Source organism: Moschus berezovskii, chromosome 1, assembly GCF_049115385.1.
Source record: "Moschus berezovskii isolate FMDL1 chromosome 1, NW_MosBer_1.0, whole genome shotgun sequence".
Lineage (NCBI taxonomy): Eukaryota > Metazoa > Chordata > Mammalia > Artiodactyla > Moschidae > Moschus > Moschus berezovskii.
Genome location: NC_142460.1, coordinates 88,703,960 through 88,730,359, shown reverse-complemented (window position 1 = coordinate 88,730,359; position 26,400 = coordinate 88,703,960). Strand labels below are relative to the sequence as shown.

Genomic DNA, 26,400 nt, shown 5'->3' with positions numbered 1-26,400 from the left:
TCCCTGGGTCTGGAAGATCCTCTGGAGGGGGCAATGGCAACCCATTCCAGTATTCTTGCCAGGATAATCCCATGGACAGAGGACCCTCGTGGGCTACTGTCTATGGGGTCGCAAAGACTGAGTGACAGGACTCAGCGACTAAGCATACACACATGGTTGAGGCTTAGATGGAATGAAAGGGTTCTGAGGACCTTGGACAGTCCTGGAAGAGGTGAAAGTTCTAGTCTATAATAGATGTTAATAAGTGAAATGTACATTCTGTACCCTCTAGGATAACCACTAAATAGTAAGAGACTAAAACTACTAACCTAATAAAAAGGGAAAACAGAGTAGGAAAAAATACTTAATCCAGGAGAAAGAAGAGAAAAAGGATAGACTAGATTGGAAAAAAAACTAAAACCAATAATAAGGTGGTAGATCTAGACTCAGATCTATCAATAACTGCATTAACTGCAAATGGACTAAATATTCCAATTAAAACACAAAGATTATCAGACTGAAATGAAGGAAAAACAGTATCACAAGAAAACTAGATGGCTTTATCAGCGAAATCTACCAAATATTTATGAAAAAATAAAATCCCCACACCACCAAACTTACATAAACTCTTTCAATAACAGAAAAAGAGGAAACATTTCAGAAGTTCTTTTCAGAGACTAGCAAAATCTTGATACTAAAATTGAAATGGCAGGACAAGACAAAAAAAAATTATAGACTAATCTCATTCAGGAACATACATGCAAAAAATCCTAAACAAAATGCAAGCAAACTGAATTCAGTGATATATAAAAACTATAATAACTCACTGACAAAATGGATTTAGTACAGAAATGCAAGGTAGTTCAACATTTTGTAATCAACAAATGCAATTCACCATATCTGCAGTTTAAAAGAGAAAGACCAGATGATTATCTCAGTGTTGAATTTTATTAAATGTATTTTTCTCCATCTAACTGTCATTAGCTACAACTGACATGGGATGTATGCAGAGAGGTGAAAATATCTATGGATAAATGAATAAGTTAATTTAATAAGGTTGCTGAATATAAGATGAGCTATACTTCAATCACTTTCAAAAACCAGCTATATTTCTACATGCCAGCCAACAAAAAGTAAGATTTTTAAAGTTACCAATTATAATAGCTTCAGAAAACATCAAATACCTGGTCATAAATCTAACAAATATATAGAAGGTGTTTCTGCAGAAAAGAGATTTTAGAGAGACATTAGGTAAGTAAATGAGAGATATAATGATCATGATTTTGAAGACTTACTATTACAAAAAAGTTAATTTTCCAACTGGCCTAGAGATTCATAAAATTCTAATCAAAATCTCAAAGAGTATTTATTCTACTAGACACTAAAACTTATTATAAAACTAAAATACTTGAGACAATTTGGTATTGGCAAAGAGACAGATAAACAGACTAGAGGAAAAAATAATTTAGAAACATCCATGCACATAAGGGCATTTCATTATGACAAAGATGACACTGTAGAGTAATGGGGAAAGAACGATCTTTTCAAAAATTGGTGTTAGGTTAATGAAGAACTATCTGGGAAAAAAGAAATTTAATCCCTCCCTTATAACAAGTACACAATTCAATTCTAGGTTTAAATGTGACAGAAATAACAAGTTTCCAGAACAGCACTGTTCAACAGAACTTTCTATGATGATGGAAATATTCTATGTCAACACTGTCCAATTGGTACCTGTACGTTGCATGTGGCCACGAGCACTTGAAAAGTGGTTGGTGCTATTGAGGAAGTTAATTTTTCATTTTAATTTTATTTCAGCTAGTTTCAGTTCAGTTCAGTCGCTCAGTCGTGTCCGACTCTTTGCGACCCCATGAATCACAGCACGCCAGGCCTCCCTGTCCATTACCAATCCAAACCCATGTCCATTGAGTCAGTGATGCCATCCAACCATCTCATCTTCTGTCGTCCCCTTCTCCTCCTGTCCTCAATCTTTCCCAGCATCAAGGTCTTTTCAAATGAGTTAGCTCTTCGCATCAGGTGGCCAAAGTATTGGAGTTTAAGCTTCAACATCAGTCCCACCAATGAACACCCTGGACTGATCTCCTTTAGGATGGACTGGTTGGATCTCCTTGCAGTCCAAGGGACTCTCAAGAGTCTTCACCAACACCACAGTTCAAAAGCATCAATTCTTCAGCACCAACACCACAGTTCAAAAGCATCAATTCTTCAGCACTCAGCTTTCTTTACAGCCCGACTCTCACATCCATACATGACCACTGGAAAAACCATAGCCTTGACTAGACGGACCTTTGCTGGCAAAGTAATGTCTCTGCTTTTTAATATGCTATCTAGGTTGATCATAACTTTCCTTCCAAGGAGTAAGCGTCTTTTAATTTCATGGCTGCAATCACCATCTGCAGTGATTCTGCAGCCCAGAAAAATAAAGTCAGCCACTGTTTCCACTGTTTCCCCATCTATTTGCCATGAAGTGATGGGACCAGATGCCATGATCTTAGTTTAAACTATTCAAATAAATAGCCACATGTGACTAGAGGCTACTGTACTTTGGCAATACCATTTCTGCCTGCTAAATCCAACACCTAGACTATCTCCAAATTGGTTTCTATTGACTACATCTTTTGTTTTTGTTTTTAAATAAGAACCATATTTTTCTATTTCTTTGTATGTCTAATTTTTAAAAAATTGTCTACAATATGTTGTGGATGATACAATATAGAGATTCTGGATTATCTTGTCTAAGATAGTTGATTTTTGAGTTAGTACCATTCAATTAATGGCTGATCACTTTGAACTTGTGTAAGCTCAATTTTGCACTTTATTAGTGAAGAATATTAGAAACCAAGTTGTTTCTCAAGTTCCTTTCACTTGGCAGGCTTCAATCTTCAAATCACGTCCTCTGCAGATTTTTGTCAGGGCTTGGTTTTAGGTTTTGTTCATGGTGGGTCCAAGAAGAATACGCTTTACTCTATTGAGGGGATGGTCCTTGATTCTAAAGTTTGTTCTTTCTGGTGTCTCAACAGAAGCCTAAGATATCAACAAGTTGTTAATGAGGTCTTAGCCCTCTGGCTGGGCCAGAACTCCAAGGGTCCTGCATGCTTGCCCTCTACTGTATTTGTCCTAGCTCTCCACCCCACAGCAGTCTCTCTAATAAGTCTGTGGCAGCTTTGCCTTTGACGTGTGCAGTCCATTCCTCAGCCAAGCCTTCCTGGGGAGACCACTTTCACACAGCTCTCCTCTTTACAAATCAGTAAGAAAAAGGCAGCCAGGCAGTGGGCAAGAAACTTGAACAGGTGTGCCATAAAAAAAAGGATGTCACTTAAAAAGCTGTCATGAAAGTCACCACAAGGGCATACAACTGCACAGTCATCAGCACATCTAAATTTAAAAAGATTAACACTGCCAAGTGCTGGTAATGATATGCAGCAAGGAGAAATTTCATGTACCGCTGGTAGGACTATAAACTAAAACAATTACTTTGGAGGAGTTTGGCATCATCTATCAAAGGAGGCACACCCTGTAACTAGCAATTCCATTCCTAGATAGATATCGAGTAGGAATGTATACAGAAGTGCCCCAAGATATGAAAATATCCATACAGCACTGTTTATGACAGCCTAGATGTAGACATTCCAAATGTTCATCAAAAGAAGATTGGAAAAGTTGTTGCTTATTCATACAATGATCAGTGTGCTAGATTTCTTCCATTTGACCTTTCTAGTCTCTCTACCCCTTTCTACCATGCTATTTGGAAGCAAGGAGAAGGAATGGATGTCATCAAGCATACAGATGAAATGGTTATTTTTAAGGACATGAGATACTGAGACTGAAGAGAAAGTGAGGAATTAGATGTATGAGCCTTGTATTTAATGATGGGATCTTCATCTTTATAAACCAAGAATCAAGGATCCTAAGATTTTTTCATTCTTTATTTTTCTTTTGTTAGCATCATTAATCATATGTGAAATTCATGGTGGTTAACAAAATCCAGGAAGAAAATCAATATTGTTTATAACTATTTCATAAAGATCTTCCTTTTGTGGCAGTGATATAGGATAATGTTTTACCTAGGCATTGAAGCTAAATGTAAGAATAGGTAGACAATACTCAGAATTTCAGTGAACTAAAAATACCTACAAGACATAAAGAAATAAAATGCTTACTTGGCTGACATGCACTGGTGTTAAGATTAAGTCCAGAACTCCAGACCAGCCAGCAAATACACCAAGTGGTATGGCATACGCTAAAGCAATCATCAAAAATCTCAAATTGCTGTAAAAGAGAAGAAAAAGAAAATATTATTACAAGTTCAAAATCTAGAATTTAAACTCTTACTCATGAAAAACTTAAGTCATTTGGAAACTGGAACACCAGAATCAGAAATAGACAATATTTGTCAGTTTAATAAATTTGAAGTTCCTTAAATTTTTTATTTTATAAGAATAATGGTTTTCATTCACATTATTTATATTTTTATTTTATTATTTATTTATAAGAAAGGTTTTTGTTCACATTATTTTAAAATGTCACTGTTTATTATATAGATGAATTACCAACAATATTTCATAGAATGAGTAGGTACCATCATTTTTTTTTTTAAAGCTCTTATTTGTAAAGATACATTACTGTTTCTTCTGATGAACAGGTGGAGGGAAAAAAAGATTAATGAACATTTAAACAAACTGTCTAGATCCAAACCACAGAATACAACTGAGCAATAAAAAAGAGTAACTACCAATACACAAAACAAACTGGATGAATCTCCAGAGAATTATGGTGGATGAAAAAAAAGTTAATGCCAAAATTTTATGTACTGTATGACTCAATTTATATAACATTCCTGAAGTGACATTATGGTAATGGGAAACAGATTAGCTGGTTGTCAAGGGTTACAGAGTAGAGTTGGGGGGAAGTAGGTGTGGCTATAAAAGGGCAATAGGTGGGATCCTTGTGATGATGGAAATGTACTGTATCTTTACAATATCAGTGTTAATTTTCTGGTTGTGATACTGCACTATAGTTTTGTAAGATGTTACCACTGGGGGAAACTGGGTAAAGGGCCCATGTTATTTCTTTGTATTATTTCTTACAACTGCATGTGAATCTATAATTATCTCATAATAAAGTTTAATTTTAAAATGTAATAAGAGTTAGATATCATTTACAACAGCTTTAAAAAAATTTCTAAACTATAAAATATCTAGGAATAAACCAGGAAGACCCAAGATCTCTATGGGTAGAGGGGGGAACACAGGAGGGCACAGAAGATGATTTAAATAAACGGAAACAGAGTCCATGCTGTCAAGTTACCACCAACTCATCTATAATTCAATGCAGTCACAATTAAAATTCCGGGTGAATTTTTAAAAGAAATCTAAGAAGGGGCGGCCGTGAGGAGATACCCCTCGTCCAAGGTAAGGTACAGCGGCTGTGCTTTGCTAAAGCAGCTGTGAAGAGATACCCCACGACCAAGGTAAGAGAAACCCAAATAAGATGGTAGGTATTGCGAGAGGGCATAAGAGGGCAGACACACTGAAATCATAATCACAGAAAACTAGTCAATCTGATCACACAGACCACAGCCTTGTCTAACTCAATGAAACTAAGCCATGTCACGTGGGGCCACCCAAGTCGGGTGGGTCATGGTGGAGAGGTCTGACAGAATGTGGTCCACTGGAGAAGGGAATGGCAAACCACTTCAGTATACTTGCCTTGAGAACCCCATGAACAGTATGGAAAGGCAAAATGATAGGATACTGAATGAGGAATTTCCCAGGTTGGTAGGTGCCCAGTATGATACTGGTGATCAGTGGGGAAATAACTCTAGAAAGAATGAAGGGATGGAGCCAGAGCAAAAACAATATCCAGTTGTGGATGCGACTGGTGATAGAAGCAAGGTCCGATGCTGTAAACAGCAATATTGCATAGGAACCTGGAATGTTAGGTCCATGAATCAAGGCAAATTGGAAGTGGTCAAACAGGATATGACAAGAGTGAATGTAGACATTCTAGGAATCAGTGAACTAAAATGGACTGGAATGGGTGAATTTAACTCAGATGACCATTATATCTACTACTGTGGGCAGGAATCCCTTAGAAGAAATGGAGTAGCCATCCTGGTCAACAAAAGAGTCCGAAATGCAGTACTTGGATGCAATCTAAAAAATGACAGAATGATTTCTGTTCGTTTCCAAGGCAAACCATTAAATATTACAGTAATCCAAGCCTACGCCCCAACCAGTAACGCTGAAGAAGCTGAAGTTGAACGGTTCTATGAAGACCTACAAGACCTTTTAGAACTAACACCCAAAAAAGATGTCCTTTTCATTATAGGGGACTGGAATGCAAAACTAGGAAGTCAAGAAACACCTGGAGTAACAGGCAAATTTGGCCTTGGAGCACGGAATGAAGCAGGGCAAAGGCTAATAGAGTTTTGCCAAGAGAACGCACTGGTCATAGCAAACACCCTCTTCCAACAACACAAGAGAAGACTCTACACATGGATATCACCAGATGGTCAACACTGCAATCAGACTGATTATATTCTTTGCAGCCAAAGATGGAGAAGCTGTATACAGTTAGCAAAAACAAGACCAGGAGCTGACTGTGGCTCAGATCATGAACTCCTTATTGCCAAATTCAAACTTAAATTGAAGAAAGTAGGGAAAACCACTAGACCATTCAGATATGACCTCAATCAAATCCCTTATGAGTATACAGTGGAAGTGAGAAATAGATTTAAGGGACTAGATCTGATTGATAGAGTGCCTGATGAACTCTGGACGGAGGTTCGTGACATTGTACAGGAGACAGGGACCAAGACCATCCCCATGGAAAAGAAATGCAAACAAGCAAAATGGCTGTCTGAGGAGGCCTTACAAATAGCTGTGAAAAGAAGAGAAGTGAAAAGCAAAGGAGAAAAGGAAAGATATAAGCATCTGAATGCAGAGTTCCAAAGAATAGCAAGGAGAGATAAGAAAGCCTTCCTCAGTGACCAATGCAAAGAAATAGAGGAAAACAACAAAATAAGAAAGACAAGAGATTTCTTCAAGAAAATTAGAGATACCAAGGGAACATTTCATGCAAAGATGGGCTCGATAAAGGACAGAAACGGTATGGACTTAACAGAAGCAGAAGATATTAAGAAGAGGTGGCAAGAATGAAGAACTGTACAAAAAAGATCTTCACGACCAAGATAATCACGATGGTGTGATCACTGATCTACAGCCAGACATCTTGGAATGTGAAGTCAAGTGGGCCTTAGAAAGCATCACTACGAACAAAGCTACTGGAGGTGATGGAATTCCAGTTGAGCTATTTCAAATCCTGAAAGATGATGCTGTGAAAGTGCTGCACTCAATATGCCAGCAAATTTGGAAAACTCAGCAGTGGCCACAGGACTGGAAAAGGTCCGTCTTCATTCCAATCCCAAAGAAAGGCAATGCCAAAGAATGCGCAAACTACTGCACAATTGCACTCATCTCACACGCTAGTAAAGTCATGCTCAAAATTCTCCAAGCCAGGCTTCAGCAATTCGTGAACCGTGAACTTCCAGATGTTAAAGCTGGTTTTTGAAAAGGCAGAGGAACCAGAGATCAAAGTGCCAACATCCGCTGGATCATGGAAAAAGCAAGAGAGTTCCAGAAAAACATCTATTTCTGCTTCATTTGACTATGCCAAAGCCTTTGACTGTGTGGATCACAATAAGCTGTGGAACATTCTGAAAGAGATGGGAATACCAGACCACCTGACCTGCCTCTTGAGAAATCTATGCAGGTTAGGAAGCAACAGTCAGAACTGGACATGGAACAACAGACTGGTTCCAAATAGGAAAAGGAGTTCGTCAAGGCTGTATATTGTCACCCTGCTTATTTAACTTCTATGCAGAGTACATCATGAGGAATGCTGGGCTGGAGGAAGCACAAGCTGGAATCAAGATTGCCGGGAGAAATATCAATAACCTCAGATATGCAGATGACACCACCCTTATGGCAGAAAGTGAAGAGGAACTCAAAAGCCTCTTGAGGAGAGTGAAAAAGTTGGCTTGAAGCTCAACATTCAGAAAACAAAGATCATGGCATCTGGTCCCATCACTTCACAGCAAATAGATGGGGAAACAGTGGAAACAGTGGCTGACTTTATTTTTCTGGGCTCCAAAATCACAACAGATGGTGACTGCAGCCATGAAATTAAAAGACGCTTACTCCTTGGAAGGAAAGTTATGACCAACCTAGACAACATATTAAAAAGCAGAGACATTACTTTGCCAACAAAGGTCCGTCTGGTCAATGCTATGGTTTTTCCATTGGTCATGTATGGATGTGAGAGTTGGACTGTGAAGAAAGCTGAGTGCCAAAGAATTGAGGCTTTTGAACTGTGGTGTTGGAGAAGATTCTTGAGAGTCCATCGGACTGCAAGGAAATCCAACCAATCCATTCTAAAGGAGATCATTGTTGGGTGTTCACTGGAAGGACTAATGCTGAAGCTGAAGCTCCAATACTTTGGTCACCTAATACGAAGAGCTGACTCACTGGAAAAGACTCTGATGCTGGGAGGGATTGGGGGCAGGAGGAGAAGGGGACAACAGAGAATGATATGGCTGGATGGCATCACCGACGCTCGAACTCCGGGAGTTGGTGATGGACAGGGAGGCCTAGTGTGCTGTGACTCATGGGGTCGCAAAGAGTCGGACACGACTGAGTGAATGAACTGAACTGAACTGAAGAATAAAGTTCATGTGGGAAAATAAAAGTCCTTGGAAAGCTAACTCATCCTTGAAAAATGTGAAAAAGGAAGTCCTACCAGATATTAAGACAAACTGCACATCCAGAGTAATAAATGTAAGTATTTGCTCAAGAACAAAGAGAACAATGAAGGAAAAAAGAGACCCAAGACACAGAAACTCAACCTACAATATAGCTGGCACTACAAAAATCAAATGGCTGAGGACTGTTTAGTGAATGGTACTAGTTCATTTTACGGAGAGGAAAAACCTCCCGGTATTTAACACCATATACTAACATGGAGTCTAGGCAGACTAAACAAGTAAATGTGAAAGAAAAAGAACAGGAAGTTATAAATAAGACATTCACTGAGAAAACCAGTAAACAGATGACATAGTGGGAATAGATATTTGAACTTTTAAAAATCAACAGGGAATTTATATATAGAATATGTAAATTGCTAAGAAAAAGACAGAAACTACCAGTGAGACATGGGTAGAATCTATGAAGAGGAATTTACAGTAGATGAAACCTAAATGGCAAACAACTACATGAGAGTCTCAGACGTACTAATAACCAGAAAATGAATATTAAACAAAAGATATATTTATTTTTATCCACTAGACTAGTGGATGGAGAAGGAAATGGCAACCCACTCCAGTGTTCTTGCCTGGAGAATCCCAGGGATGGGGGAGCCTGGTGGGCTTCCGTCTATGGGGTCACACAGAGTCGGACACGACTGAAGTGACTCAGCAGCAGACTAGTGAAAATGAGAAAGATGGATAATGCCAAGTTTGGCAAGCATATAGGAAAATGGGCATTGCTGATGGAAGTAGAGACAAGTGTAGGCATTTTTTTAGAGCAATTTGACAATACTTGGCAAATTCAGCTTAAAATAGCTGATGATCCAGCAATGCTGTGCAAGGTCTGTTTTCCAAAGAAGTCTTAGGTCTTCAGTGATGCATATTAGGATGTCACTGCAGCGGTATTTGTGGTGTACTCTGTTGGAGGCAGAGTACACAATGGGAATGGGTAAAAAAATGTGATGGTTTCATACCACAGAGTACAGAGAACTAGGTACACACATAGCACAGAGATACATCTTGAAAACAGAGCACTGCTACCACAAAATCAGAGTTATCCAGATTCATTTGCCTTCTGATGGAAGAAGACAGCATGAGGTAGTTCTGTAAAATTAAAACCAAAACCTGAATCAGAATGCAGTTTGAGCTAACAATTTATAGGAAATACAGAGGGCAGAGGGGCAAACTACTCTACAAAGAGATGATCAACACATTCCAGACCTTGGAGACAGAGAGCTGGCTCCTCAACAAACAATTACAAAGAAAAAGAGAGGGAGATGGAAGGAAACCTAGAGATTATAAGGCATTTGAGCCAACTGCAATGCATGGATTCAATCTAGATCCTGACTTAAACAAAAAGCACTTATAACATTTATGAGACAACTGAAACACCAATTTGATAGCAGCAAACTACTGCTAAAATGTTTTCAGTGTAACAATGGTAACGTATTTATGCTTAAAAGAATTCCTATCTTTTTAACATAAACATGTTAAAATATATATGGATGAAATGATTTATCATTTGGGATTTGGTTCACGACACAGGAAGAGGGACATGTACAAATGAAACAATATTGGCCACAAAGTGGTAATTGTTGATATTTGGTTATGTGGATATGGAGGTTATACTGTTCTACCTTCCTATTTCCAAAATAAAAAGTATTTTATAAAAACCACAGTGTTTAGTGACAAAAAAGCCAAACAGAATGAGATATAAAATATGTCACTGTTTAGATAAAAATAGAAGCATGCAAAACAATACAAATGTTACAAAAGCACAAAGAGATACACATAAAATGCATTTGAAAGGTGGCCTAGGTAGGGAAAAGGGAGTGGGAGTTAGAAATATAAAGAAAAGAATGAATGAATAAAGGTGTTCATGTATCCTGAAGCAAGGAACAAGTTCAACTTAACTCTCTACTCTTTAAGTCTAAAAGCCAAAGAAAACCCCACCATCATCAAACATTAAACTGATACATAAAGGGAAAGAAATGTTTACACTAGGTTACACAGGTTATATACATCTGAAGTGATGGGAATCATGTGGACAGTAAGTAAATAATGGAAGCTTTGAACCATAACCAATGATTTTTTTTTTCTGCCTAGACAATGGAATTAGAATCTAGAGAAGCAGTTATTCTGATTAATCTAGGAAGCAATGATATCAGAAGTTCTCTGAAGGGCCAGGGATTTGTATTACACGGGTAGGTTAGGGGAATAGACCATGGCATGTCCAAAGAAGTCCCCTGGAGAGCCCAAAGCAGAAGTAGGCAATCCTGCAGAGTAAACAATGAACAAGGGAAGAGAAAAAGGAATGTTGGGCACTGGTGTAAAGGGGTTTTAATTGAGAAGAAAGATCTCATACTCTGCTGTTTAAACAGAGAATAAAGATCTTGACACGAAGGTAATTAGAAGCAAACTCAAAGTGGTTTGTTGCGGTCAAAGTGATCATCATTTTAAGTTGTTTTCTCCTTAGAACAGTCTTTTCCATAACTCCTTACCTTAAAACCCTGCCATGACTCCTCACTTCCCACAGAACAGTTCGAAATTATTAGGATGGCATAATCTAACCTTAACCTACCTCTCTAGCTTACCTATTGCTCTCTAACTTCTAGCTTTGCATGGAGAAAAACTTGGTTAAATAGCATTAGAAAAAAACCAAACGTGTCATTTTAATTCTCAACTTACAAATGTGTGCCACTGATCACAAGTCAAGTGAACTAATATTATTACTTTGCCTATTATGTGGAAGGCAATTTACTAGATGCTGTAGATGTCGTTTTCAAAACTTTTTACTATATTCCAGAGTAAGAAATATTTACTTAGTGACTTACAGTACGTAGAGATTCAGTATGTATGTACTGAAACAAAAGTATCACTCCAATATATGTATAATTATTATGTGTTATATAATAATAGTTTCTGTTCTATTTTATTCCTTTCTATTCTTTCTTTAACGAAAAAAGGTGGTCAGCCTACTAAATTAGCTGGCTATGAAGCAAAGTTTGAGAAACAATGTTACAAAGCTATGCTACCTAACATGGGTCACTTATGCAATGTGGCTACTGAGCATATGAAATGTGACTAGTGCAACTGAGGAATTAATATTTAATTTTATTTCATTTTAATTAATTTAAATTCAATTTAAAAACACAGTGAAGAGAAATTTTCCATTAAACACAGCTTTACTTTTTGGCAGAAGTACATCTCACTTTAACTGCTATACTGAGTAAGACACTGTTGTAGTGTGCACAGGGTAGCATATATTGTTTCTAGTATTATAAACCATTAATGATCTTATTGGTGTCAATGAACTCACTCAGTTCTAACTTTTTTTACACACTGATATAACACTGTAATTTGTTCATGAATATTTTATGCAGAAAGAAAATATATGTGAGACTGAAAATATGTTGCATATTTCACAATGGTAAATGCAACTTATTGCAGCAGAGTAAAAATGATGTCAGTTGTATAAAAAAATTTTAGGATAATTAAGTGGATAATATTAAGGGATATGTTCAAAAAATACACAGTGAATTTTATAAGAAGCTTCTTCCTAAAGTCAAAAATGAATCAAGAAAATTCGTTGTCTGAAATCTGAATTAAATGTTCAACAAACATTTTAAATTGATTTTTACCAAATATGAGCCTATACTCTGGTCAACTATAAAATGGTTTGGATTTCTGCACAAAAACAAAAACATTTTTAGATGGATAGATGATAAAGGAAATTATTTTATCTATGGAAGTTTTGTTTAAAATTATGAAGAGAAAAAAGTATTCTACAGAAGTGAAAGATCTTCATTTAAGGCCCAAATAACTGCCTATAGAATATAAGACCTTTCAAATAATATAAAAAATGTGTTGATTCAAAATTTGAAAAATTGCAAGTAGTTATCTTTAACTTTAGACAAATAGTGCAATATGGGAGATACTGTTCAATGAAAACTTTAATAGTAAACTTAATGACATCTAAATGCAGACCAAGTATTTCTAATGTAAATTTATCATTTAAATTGAGATGTGCTGTAAATATAAAATACACACTAGATTTCAAAGATTTTCTATGAATAAAAGAATGGAAAGCATCTCATTAATAATCTTGGAATACTATGTGTTGAAATAATACTTTAAATATACTGAATTAAATAAATATTAATAAATATTATTAATACTATTAAAATTAATTTTACCTGTTTCTACTTTTTTAAATAAGGCTACTAACAGATTGAACATTACATATGTGTCACCCATTATATTACTGTTGGACATTAATATAGAGGATACAAAGACAGTTCTTGACCACAAGCAACTTACCATCTGTGGGAGACAGGAAGACGAGAAAAGAAAGAAGTAACCAGGGAGAGTTGTTGATGAAACAATAAAAACTCATCACGACTAATTAGAGAAAAAATTCAAAAGATAAAATCTAGTGACCCAATTATAAATCATAATCACTGGCGATGGTCTGCATATCTAAGGAATCAAATTCACTACTAGGTCTTCAAGTATTTGAAGTCGTCAAGAATATAACCTAATTACTTTTAAGTTGTACCAATAAACATTTAAATTTCTCAAAGTATGATCCCACTGGAGGTTCAAGATAAGTTTAAGTGATATGAAACAAATATTTATTTACTTTGTATTAACTAGCACTTGTTTATTTTAATATGTATTAAGAAATATATAATGAACAAAATAATTTGTGTATTAGGAAAAATATAATAATCACATAAGACCCATGATTTCACACCATTATGTGATGTTTCCTTATAAAAGAAAATTATTTATATAAAAGATTTGATTTTAAGAGTATTAAGTAAATAACAGTATACGTGTTAATACAGAGAAGGCAAAAGTTATAAAGGCTTTCCCTTTAAGCAATCTTTAAAGATAGATTTCTGATAAGAAATCCCTCTAAAATATTTTATTAGTATTTTATCAATTATTTACAGCCTGACAAATAGGTTGTTGAAAAACTACTGTCTTAAATTATCTGAGATAAATGTGAAATTATCCTAAAGGTGCTAACCAAAACCACTCGGTGACTTTAAGTATATTTACCTTAATAACCTACAAAAGCTCCGTCGATAACTCAGCCGCTGGCTAGCTGCAGCAACACTGGGAGGAAGAGGAGGCCGAGGTGGGAAATAAGCTAGAGTTGCAGAAAACAGTAAGCAGACACCTCCGAATTCTGAAAAACAAAACAAAGAAAGTAAAATGTTAATCAGACAACACAAAAAGTTCAGCATTTCAAGTATTTCTTTAAATATTTACTGAGCATCAATGCAGCTTTAGATACATTGTTGTTGTTGCTCAGTCACTCAGTCGTGTCCAGTTCTTTGCAATCCCATGGACCGTAGCATGCGAGGCTTCCCTGTCCTTCACCATCTCCTGGAATTTGCTCAATCTCATGTCCATTGAGTCTGTGATGCTATTCAACCATCTCGTCCTCTGTTGTCCCCTTCTCCTCCTGCCTTCAATCTTTCCCAGCATCAGGGTCTTTTCCAATGGGTTGACTCTTCCTATCAGATGGCCAAAGTCTTGGAGTTTCCACTTCGGCATCAGTCTTTCCAATGAATATTCAGGGTTGATTTCTTTTAAGACTGACTGGTTTTATATCCTTGCAGTCCAAGGGACTCTCAAGAGTCTTTTCCAACACCACAGTTCGAAAGTATCAGTTCTTCAGCACTCAGTCTTCTTTATGGTCCAACTCTCACATCTGTACATGACTACTGGAGAAACCATAGCTTTGACTATGTGGACCTTTGTCGACAAAGTAATATCTCTGCTTTTTAATACACTGTCTAGGTTAATCATAGCTCTTCTTCAAAGGAGCAAGTGTCTTAATTTCATGGCTGCAGTTACCATCTGCAGTGATTTTTGGAGCCCAAGAAAATAAAGCCTGTCACTGTTTCCATTGTTTCCCCATCTATTTGTCATGAAGTGATGGGACCAGGTGTCATGATCTTCATTTTCTGAATGCTGAGTTTTAAGCCAGTTTTTGACTCTCCTGTTTCACCTTCATCAAGAGGCTCTTTAGTTCCTCTTCATTTTCTGCCATAAGGGTGATGTCATCTGCATATCTAAGGTTATTAATCTCTCTCCCAACAATCTTGATTACAGCTTGAGCTTCATCCAGCCCAGCATTTTGCATGATGTCCTCTGCATATAAGTTAAATAAGCTGGGTGACAATATACATATATAGATATATATAGATATATCTATAAACGTATATACAGATAAATACAGATAAGCAAATAGTTATATACAGATAAGCAAAACATAGTACTTGCCTAGACAAAACAGCTCAGTCTTGTGAGAAAGATTGACATGCAGAGATATAACTTTCAGTAGGTAAGAAGTCATACAAGGAAATAAGTATGGCAGACTTATGGTATGGTACACTACATAAAAAGAGGATTGAAGCAGTAAACAAATGTTACTCTATGGAGAAAACCCATTAAAAGCCAACAGTACTATCTATAACAAAGATCTTTAAACAGGCCTAGGATGATTGTTTTATAAGCATGGTCCTCAAAAATAAAGATTGGACTAGAAAATTGGTAAGACTAGGACAGGAAAAGGTTTGTTTGATCAATAGTAGGATATTCTAACGGAGAAGGCAATGGCAAGCCACTCCAGTTCTCTTGCCTAGAAAATCCCATGGATGGAGGAACCTGGTAGGCTGCAGTCCGTGGGGTCGCTAAGGGTCAGACACGACTGAGCGACTTCACTTTCACTTTTCACTTTCACACATTGGAGAAGGAAATGGCAACCCACTCCAGTGTTCTTGCCTGGAGAATCCCAGGGATGGGGGAGCCTGGTGGCTTCCGTCTATGGGGTCACACAGAGTCGGACACGACTGAAGTGACTTAGCAGCAGCAGCAGCAGGATATTCTAAAGCTTTGTGTACAACAGACTTAATATATAAGCTTTATGGAAAATCAAAAAAAAAAAAAAAAAGAAACCAAGAGACAGAGAGCAAAATTTAACAAACACAAGACTAACTAAAGTAGGCTATTAAACAATCAAAGGGATTCCCTGGTGGCTCAGTGGTAAAGAATCTGCTTGCAGTGCAGGAGCCACAAGAGATTCAAGTTTGATCTCTGGGTTGGGAAGTTCCCCTAGAGAAGGGCATGGCAACCCACTTCAGTATTCTTGCCTGGAGAATCCCATAGACAATGGAGCCTGGTAGGCTACAGTTCACAGGGTCGCAAAGAGTCAGACATGACTTAGCACACACACGCACATGAAACAATGAAAAGTAAAATGAACATCTGATCAATCTTAGTTTGGGCACCATTATAGAAGGAAAAGTTCCTAGGAGTCCTAATCTTTCCCTCCAGAATTCTGGCACATGGAAGTCCCAGCTTTTAACTGTGCTTAATTTAGTAGAAAAGCGTGACTCTAACAGAAAAGTCAGGAAACCTTGGAGTATAGACAAATATATCCCATTAATTAATTTATAAATTGAATGAATTGCTTATTCTTTCTGGGCCAATAAAGGGAATAAATTAAGTGATTTCTAGATGTTCTTTCAGTAAGATAATTCTAACTCTAGGGCTATATTCTTAGCAAAAAGGTACAATATTTCTATAAGACACTAACCACAAACAATGTCTTTATTTTTTGTCAATCTTAGGAACAAATTTAATGCATTGTTTTAATTTACAGTCCTTTTAATGATGAGTAAAATGAATAAGCATCTTCCATATGCTTATTGGCCATTTGTATTTCTTCTGTGATTGCCTTATTTGTATTCTTCGTCCAACTTTCTACTGGCATTTTTGTAAACAGCTTCACTCAGATATAATTCATAAGATATATAATTCACACATTTAAAGTGCATAATTCAATGAGTTTTACAATCATCACCACAGGTTTAAAACTTTTCCATCATCCTCCAAAGAAACTCTGTCAGTCAGTTCATTCGCTCAGTCGTGGCTGACACTTTGTGACCCCAAAAACTGCAGCACGCCACGGTTCCCTGTCCGTCACCAACTCCCAGAGCTTGCTCAAACTCATGTCCATAGAGCTGGTGATGCCATCCAACCATCTCATCCTCTATCGTCCCCTTCTCCTCCAGCCTTCAATCATTCCCAGCATCAGGGTCTTTTTTTTCAAATGAGTCTGTTTTTCGCATCAGGTGGCCAAAGTATCGGAGTTTCAGCCTCAACATCAGTACTTCCAATGAACATGTAGGACTGATTTCCTTTAGGATGGACTGGTTGGATCTCTTTGCAATCCAAGGGACTCTCAAGAGTCTTCTCCAGCACCACAGTTCAAAAGCATCAATTCTTCAGTGCTCAGCTTTCTTTACAGTCCAACTCTCACATCCACACATGATTACTGGAAAAACCATACCTTTGACTAGATGGACCTTTGTTGGTAAAGTAACGTCTCTGCTTTTTAATATGCTGTCTAGGTTGGTCATAGCTTTTCTTACAAGGAGCAAGTGTCTTTTAATTTCATGGCTGCAGAACCCATATGCAGTGATTCTGGAGACCCCCAAAATAAAGTTTCCATTGTTTCCTCAACTGTTTACCATGAAGGGATGGGACCAGATGCCATGATCTTCATTTTCGGAATGTTGAGTTTTAAGCCAATTTTTTCACTCTCCTCTTTCACTTTCATCAAGAAGCTCTTTAGTTCTTCTTTGCTTTCTGCCATAAGGGTGGTGTCATCTGCACTATCTGAGGTTACTGATATTTCTTCCAACAATCTTGATTTCAGCTTCTGCATCATCTGGCTCAGCATTTCGCATGATGTACTCTCCGTATAAGTTAAATAAGCCAGGTGACAATATACAGCCTTGACATACTCCTTTCCTGATTTGGAACCAGTCTGCTGTTCCACGTCCAGTTCTAATTGTTTCTTCTTGACCTGCATACAGATTTCTCAAGAGGCAGGTACGGTGGTCTGGTATTCCCATCTCTTTAAGAATTTTCCAGTTTGTTGTGATCCACACAGTCAAAGGCTTTGGAATGGTCAACAAAGCAGAAATAGATGTTTTTCTGGAACTCTCTTACTTTTTCGATGATCCAGTGGAGGTTGGTGATTTGATCTCTGGTTCCTCTGCTTTTTCTAAATCCAGCTTGAACATCTGGAAGTTAACAGTTCATGTTCATGTACTATTGATGCCTGGCTTGGAGAATTTTGAGCATTACTTTGCGAGTATGTGAAACGAATGCAACTGTGCGGTAGTTTGAACATTCTTTGGCACTGCTTTTCTTTGGGATTGGAACGAAAACTGATCATTTCCAGTCCTGTGGCCACTGATGAGTTTTCCAAATTTGCTGGCATATTGAGTGCAGCACTTTCACAGCATCATCTTTTAGGATTTGAAAGAGCTCAACTGGACTTCCATCACCTCCATTAGCTTTGTTCATAGTGATGCTTCCTAAGGCCCACTTGATTTTGCATTCCAGGATGTCTGCCTCTAGGTGAGTGATCATACCATCGTGGTTATCTGGGTCATGAATATCTTTTTTGTATAATTCTTCTGTGTATTCTTGCCACCTCTTCTTAATATCTTCTGCTTCTGTTAGGTCCATATCATTTCTGTCCTTTATTGTGCCCATCTTTGCATGAAATACTCCCTTGGTATCTCTAATTTTCTTGAAGAGATCACTAGTCTTTCCCATTCTATTGTGTTCCTCTATTTCTTTGCATTGATCACTGAGGAAGGCTTTCTTATCTCTTCTTGCTCTTCTTTAGAATTCTGCATTCAAATGGGTATATCTTTTCTTTTCTCCTTTACATTTCACTTCTCTTCTTTTCACAGCTATTTGTAAGGCCTCCTCAGACAACCACTTTGCCTTTTTACATTTCTTTTTCTTGGGAATGGTCTTGATCCCTGCCTCCTGTACAATGTCATGAACCTCTGTCCATAGTTCTTCAAGCACTCTATCAGACCTAATCCCTTGAATCTATTTGTCACTTCCACTGTATAATTGTAAGGGATCTGATTTAGGTCATGCCTGAATGGTCTGAAAAAGGTCTTGTAGGTCTTCAGAGAACCGATTAACTTCGGCTTCTTCAGCATTACTGGTTGGGGCATAGGCCTGGATTACTGTAATATTGAATGGTTTGCCTTGGAAACGAACAGAAATCATCCTGTCATTTTTAAGATTGCACCCAAGTACTGCATTTCGGACCCTTTTGTTGACCATGATGGCTACTCCATTTCTTCTAAGGGATTCCTGCCCACAGTAGTAGATATAATGGTCATCCGAGTTAAATTCACCCATTCCAGTCCATTTTAATTCACTGATTCCTAGAATGTCGATGTTCACTCTTGCCATCTCCTGTTTGACCACTTCCAATTTGCCTTGATTCATGGACCTAACATTCCAGGTTCCTATACAATATTGCTCCTTACAGCACCAGACCTTGCTTCTATCACTGGTCACATCCACAACTGGGTATTGGTTTTGCTTTTGCTCCATCCCTTTATTCCTTCTATAGTTATTTCTCCACTGAGCTCCAGTAGCATACTGGGCACCTACCGACCTGGGGAATTCCTCATTCAGTATCCTATCATTTTGCCCTTTGTTACTGTTCATGGGGTTCTCAAGGCAAGCATACTGAAGTGGTTTGCCATTCCCTTCTCCAGTGGACCACATTCGGCTGTGGTCCATGTGATCAGATCGGCTAGTTTCCTGTGATTTTGATTTCAGTGTGTCTGCCCTCTGATGCCCCTTTTAGAACTAACACCCAAAAAAGATGTCCTTTTCATTATAGGGGACTGGAACGAAAAAGTAGGAAGTCAAGAAACACCTGGAGTAACAGGCAAATTTGGCCTTGGAGCACGGAATGAAGCAGGGCAAAGGCTAATAGAGTTTTGTCAAGAGAATGCACTGGTCATAGCAAACACCCTCTTCTAACAACACAAGAGAAGACTCTACACATGGACATCACCAGATAGTCAACACCGAAATCAGATTGATTATATTCTTTGCAACCAAAGATGGAGAAGCTGTATACAGTTAGTGAAAACAAGACCAGGAGCTGACTGTGGCTCAGATCATGAACTCCTTATTGCCAAATTCAGACTTAAATTGAAGAAAGTAGGGAAAACCACTAGACCATTCAGATATGACCTCAATCAAATCCCTTATGATTATACAGTGGAAGTGAGAAATAGATTTAAGGGACCAGATCTGATTGATAGAGTGCCTGATGAACTCTGGACGGAGGTTCGTGACATTGTACAGGAGACCGGGACCAAGACCATCCCCATGGAAAAGAAATGCAAAAGAGCGAAATGGCTGTCTGAGGAGGCCTTAAAAATAGCTGTGAAAAGAAGACAGGCGAAAAGCAAAGGAGAAAAGGAAAGATATAAGCATCTGAATGCAGAGTTCCAAAGAATAGCAAGGAGAGATAAGAAAGACTTCCTCAGTGATCAATGCAAAGAAATAGAGGAAAACAACAGAATAGGAAAAACAAGAGACCTCTTCAAGAAAATTAGAGATTCCAAGGGAACATTTCATGCAAAGATGGGCTCGATAAAGGACAGAAATGGTATGGACCTAATAGAAGCAGAAGATATTAAGAAGAGGTGGCAGGAATACACAGAAGAACTGTACAAAAAAGATCTTCACGACCAAGATAGTCACGATAACGTGATCACTGACCTAGAACCAGACATCTTGGAATGTGAAGTCAAGTGGGCCTTAGAAAGCATCACTACTAACAAAGCTAGTGGTGGTGATGGAATTCCAGTTGAGCTATTTCAAGTCTTGAAAGATGATGCTGTGAAAGTGCTGCACTCAATATGCCAGCAGATTTGGAAAACTCAGCAGTGGCCACAGGACTGGAAGAGGTCAGTCTTCATTCCAATCCCAAAGAAAGGCAATACCAAAGAATGCTCAAACTACCGCACAATTGCACTCATCTCACACGCTAGTAAAGTCATGCTCAAAATTCTCCAAGCCAGGCTTCAGCAGTATGTAAACCGTGAACTCCCAGATGTTCAAGCAGGTTTTAGAAAAGGCAGAGGCACCAGAGATCAAATTGCCAACATCCGCTGGATCATGGAGAAAGCAAGAGAGTTCCAGAAAAACATCTATTTCTGCTTCATTGACTATGCCAAAGCCTTTGACTGTGTCGATCACAATAAACTGTGGAACATTCTGAAAGAGATGGGAATCCCAGACCACCTGACCTGCCTCTTGAGAAACCTGTATGCAGGTCAGGAAGCAACAGTTAGAACTGGACATGGAACAACAGACTGGTTCCAAATAGGAAAAGGTGTAGGTCAAGGTTGTATATTGTCACCTTGCTTATTTAACTTATATGCAGAGTACATCATGAGGAACTCTGGGCTGGAAGAAGCACAAGCTGGAATCAAGATTGCCGGGAGAAATATCAATAACCTCAGATATGCAGATGACACCACCCTTATGGCAGAAAGTGAAGAGGAACTCAAAAGCCTCTTGATGAAAGTGAAAGAGGAGAGTGAAAAGGTTGGCTTGAAGCTCAACATTCAGAAAACAAAGATCATGGCATCTGGTCCCATCACTTCATGGGAAATAGATGGAAAAACAGTGGAAACAGTGTCAGACTTTATTTTTTTGGGCTCCAAAATCACTGCAGATGGTGATTGCAGCCATGAAATTAAAAGACGCTTGCTCCTTGGAAGGAAAGTTATGACCAACCTTGATAGTATATTAAAAAGCAGAGACATTACTTTGCCAACCAAGGTCCGTCTAGTCAAGGCAATGGTTTTTCCCGTGGTCATGTATGGATGTGAGAGTTGGACTGTGAAGAAAGCTGATCGCCGAAAAATCGATGCTTTTGAACTGTGGTGTTGGAGAAAACTCTTGAGAGTCCCTTATACTGCAAGGAGATCCAACCAGTCCATTCTAGAGGAGATCAATCCTGGATGTTCATTGGAGGGACTGATGCTAAAGCTGAAGCTGCAATACTTTGGCCACCTCATGCGACGAGTTGACTCACTGGAAAAGACTCTGATTCTGGGAAAGGTTGGGTTCGGGAGGAGAAGGGGACGATAGAGAATGAGATGGCTGGATGGCATCACCGACTCTGTGGACATGAGTTTGAGTGAACTCCGGGAGTTGGTGATGGACAGGGAGGCCTGGCGTGCTGTGATTCATGGGGTCGCAGAGAGTCGGACACGACTGAGCGACTGAACTGAACTGAACTGAATGGTCTAGTGATTTTTCCTACTTTCTTCAATTTAGGTCTGAATTTCCCAATAAAGAGTTCATGATCTGAGCCAGTTCCCAGTCTTGTTTTTGCTGACCATATAGAGCTTCTTCATCTTTGGCTGCAAAGAACATAATCAATCTGATTTCAGTATTGACCATCTGGTGATGTCCATGTGTAGAGTCTTCTCTTGTGTTGTTGGAAGAGGGTGTTTGATATGACCAGTGCGTTCTCTTGGCAAAAGTCTGTTAGCCTTTGCCCTGCTTCGTTTTGTACTCCAAAGCCAAATTTTACTCCTGGTATCTCTTGACTTTCTACTTTTGCATTCCAGTCCCCTATAAAGAAGAGGACATCTTTTTTGGGTACTAGTTCTAAAAGGTGTTTAGGTCTTCATAGAACCATTCAACTTCAGCTTCTTCAGCACTGCTGGTCAGGGCATAGACTTGGATTACTATGATACTGAGTAATTTCCCAGCCCTATGCAATCATTAATCTTCTTTCAATCTCTATGGATTTGAGTACTATGGACATTTTTTACAAATGGAATCTCATAATATGTAGTCTTTTGTGATTGGCTTCTTTTACTTAGCTCATTATTTTCAAGATTCACCCATGTTGGAGCAGTACTTTATTTTTTTTGCCAAATCATATTCCATTGAATGGATATATCACATTTTAAAATCCACTGAGTTAACTGACATTTGGATTGTTTCTACTTTTTGACTATAATGAATATACTTACTATGAATATTTGTGTACAAATCTCTGCATGGATGCATGTTTTCATCTCTTTAGGCATATACCTGGAAATGGAACTGGTAGGTCATATGGTAATCTATGTTTAACATTTTGAGAAACTGCCAAACTATTTCCAATGTGGTTGTACCCTTTTATATTCCCACCAGCAATGTATGAGGATTCCAATTTCTCCACTTTCTCATCAACACTTGTTACTGTGTTTTCCATTTTATTGATTATAGTCACCCTGGTGTGCTGTAATTCATGGGGTCGCGGAGAATCGGACACGACTGAGCGACTGAACTGAACTGAACTAGGTTGTAAAGTTTATTTTGTTACAGTTTTGACTGTGAAGAAGGCTGATTGCCGAAGAATCGATGCTTTTGAACTGTGGTGTTGGAGAAGACTCTTGAGAGTCCCTTATACTGCAAGGAGATCCAACCAGTCCATTCTAAAGGAGATCAATCCTGGATGTTCATTGGAGGGACTGATGCTAAGGCTGAAACTGCAATACTTTGGCCACCTCATGCGACGAGTTGACTCACTGGAAAAGACTCTGATGCTGGGAAAGGTTGGGGGAGGGAGGAGAAGGGGACGACCGAGAATGAGATGGCTGGATGGCATCACCGACTCTGTGGACATGAGTTTGAGTGAACTCCGGGAGTTGGTGATGGACAGGGAGGCCTGGCGTGCTGTGATTCATGGGGTCGCGGAGAGTCGGACACGACTGAGCGACTGAAATGAAATGAAATGAATGAAGAGCTGACTCACTGGAAAAGACTCTGATGCTGGGAAGGATTGGGGGCGGGAGGAGAAGGGGACGACAGAGAATGAGATGGCTGGATGGCATCACCGACTTGATGGACATGAGTTTGAGTGAACTCCGGGAATCGGTGATGGACAGGGAGGCCTGGTGTGCTGTGATTCATGAGGCCGCAAAGAGTCGGACACGACTGAGCGAGGGAACTGAACTGAACTGAATGACTAATGACTATGAGTATCTTTTCATGTGCTTGTTGGCCATTTGTATATCTCCTTTGGAGAAAAGTCTATTTCAAGTCTTTTGCCCATTCGTTAATCAAACTGACTTTTTGTTGTTAGATTCTAAGAGTTCTTTTTAATATATTCTGGATCAAGTTCCTTATCACATATATGATTTACAATTATTTTCTCCCACTCTGTGGGTTGTCTTGTTGTTGTGTTGATGGTATCTTTTGAAGCACAAGATTTCAATTTTAGTGAAATCCAATTTTTCTCTTTTGCCATTTGTACTCTTGGTGTCCTTTTTTAAAAGGATTCACCTAACCCAAGTCATGAACACGTATTCCTATGTTTTCTTCTAAGAGTTTATAATTTTAGTTCTTATATTTAGGTTTATGATCTATTTTGAATTAATTTTTATACATGGGGAAAGGAAGGGATTCAAATTGATTCTTTTGTATGTGGCTATCCAGCATATTAAAAAGCAGAGACATTACTTTGCCAACCAAGGTCTGTCTAGTCAAGGCTATGGTTTTTCCAGTGGTCATGTATGGATGTGAGAGTCGGACTGTGAAGAAAGCTGATCGCGAGAAGAATTGATGCTTTTGAACTGTGGTGCTGGAGAAGACTCTTGAGAGTCCCTTGGACTGCAAGGAGATCCAACCAGTCCATTCTAAAGGAGATCAGTCCTGGGTGTTCATTGGAAGGACTGATGCTAAAGCTGAAACTCCAATACTCTGGCCACCTCATGCGACGAGTTGATTTACTGAAAAAAGAGTTTGATGCTAGGAGGGATTGGGGGTGGGAGGAGACGGGGACGACAGAGAATGAGATGGCTGGATGGCATCACCGACTCGATGGACATGAGTTTGAGTGAACTCAGGGAGTTGGTGACGGAGGCCTGTTGTGCTGTGATTCATGGGGTCGCAAAGAGTCAGACACAACTGAGCAACTGAACTGAACTGATCCAGTTATTCCAATATCACTTTTCTTTGAATTGGCTTGGCACTGTTGTCAAAAGTCAATTGACTGTAATAAAAAAGTTGAAAAGCCATTTCACTATAAATGTAATGGTTTATTTTTTGGAATCTCACTTTTGTTCTATTGATTTATACGTCTGTCTTTATACCAGTACCATGCTGTCTTGATCAGTGCAGCTTTGTAGTAAGTTGTGAAACTGGGAATTGTGAGTTCTCTAGTGTTCATCCTTTTCAAGGCTGTTTTGGCTATTCTGAATCCCTTGCATTGCCATACAAATTTTAGGATGTTTGTCAATTTCTGTAACAAAGGCAGCTAAATATTAATGAGATTGCATTTAATTTGTAGATACATGTGGGTACTATTACCATCTTCAATATTAAAACTTTCAACACATGAACAGGATGTCTTTCCATTTCTTTAGGTCTTCTTTGTTTCCAACAGTGCCTTATAGTCTTCAGAGTGCTAGTTTTTACGCTTATTTTCTTAAATTTATTCCTGAATATTTTATTCTTTTTGAGGCTACTGCAAATGCACTGTTTTCCTAATTACATATTTGGACTGTTCATTACAAGTGTACAGAAATACAGTTGATTTTTATATATTAATCTTGCATCCTAAAACTTTTTTTTTAGGATAAGCTTGTTCATTTTTGCTGAATTTGTTTTTTAGATCTATTAGTCTTTTTTAGTAATTTACAAAGGATTTTCATATATTCAAGATCACGCCATTTTCAACAGAGATAGTTTTACTTCCTCCTTTCTGATCGAGATGACTTCTACTTCTTTTTCTTACTTGGTGATCCTGCTCTCGGGGGTGGGGGGAATGCATTTAATCTTTGACCATTAAATATGATCTTATCTATGGGTTTTTCATAGATGCCCTAATATTATTAGGTTGAGGGACTTCCTGTCTATTTCTAATTTGGGGATGTTTTTATCCCTTTGTTTTTATCCAAAGGGTGCTGGATTTGTCAAAGCTTTTTTTTTTTTTTTTCCATCTACTAAGATGATCACATAGTTTTTCTCCTTTATTCTATTAACATATTATATAAATTGGATTGAGTGTTAAGCCAACTTGTATTCCAGGAATAAAACCCATTTGGTGGTGGTGTATAATCCTTATTATGTTACTGGATTTGGTTTGCTAGTATTTTGTCAGGACTTATGTGCCTATGTGTATTGGTCTACAGCTTACTTATAATGTCTTTGTTTGCAATAATTTTAGTTTAAGAATCATTAATCTTTTAAGGTCATAATTCTAAGCAAACTATTTTTTAATGGAAAGAAGGGTCATGGGACATTATCTCAGGGAAACAAAAGGGGAAATTTGAAAGCACTGAAACAATAGCTGGAAGCTTTGAATAGGGATTTCTGCTTGACGGCCTGGGAATCATTAGCCAGAGGATGTAGAGCATTAATACATGCCCAATAGTGCCTAAAATCCAGTCATTTAAAAGACACAACTGCCTAAGCTTTCAATAAAAAGAAATGATATAACCAAAATAAAGTTCAAAATTTGTTTTACCTACCTTTGGTTTTATTATTCTTATATTTCAACTTCTTTCTTTAAAAGGAGTGAGTTGTCTACAGGGAGTTTTATTTACCACCACCACCTCTAATTTCACTTTTATCCCCTCCAAATCAGATTTTTTCCATTATATAGCTCTCTAGTGTAGAAGTTCCTGGAGTGTGGCCTTTGCCTACAACCTGGTGAACTTCAA

The 26,400-nt window shown here is 38.2% G+C and overlaps 1 protein-coding gene across 1 annotated transcript in view; it reads right to left on the bottom strand.

The window, feature by feature from the left end:
• Window positions 1–26,400, bottom strand: part of SLC49A4 (solute carrier family 49 member 4) — an 89,968-nt gene that overhangs the window by 33,377 nt on the left and 30,191 nt on the right. Inside the window, exons 4-5 of the mRNA XM_055394839.2 lie at window positions 13,871–14,000; window positions 4,161–4,269 (exon numbers count right to left, since the gene is read on the bottom strand). Of these exons, the coding sequence (XP_055250814.2) occupies window positions 4,161–4,269; window positions 13,871–14,000 (239 nt within the window). The remainder of the gene's footprint in view (window positions 1–4,160; window positions 4,270–13,870; window positions 14,001–26,400) is intronic.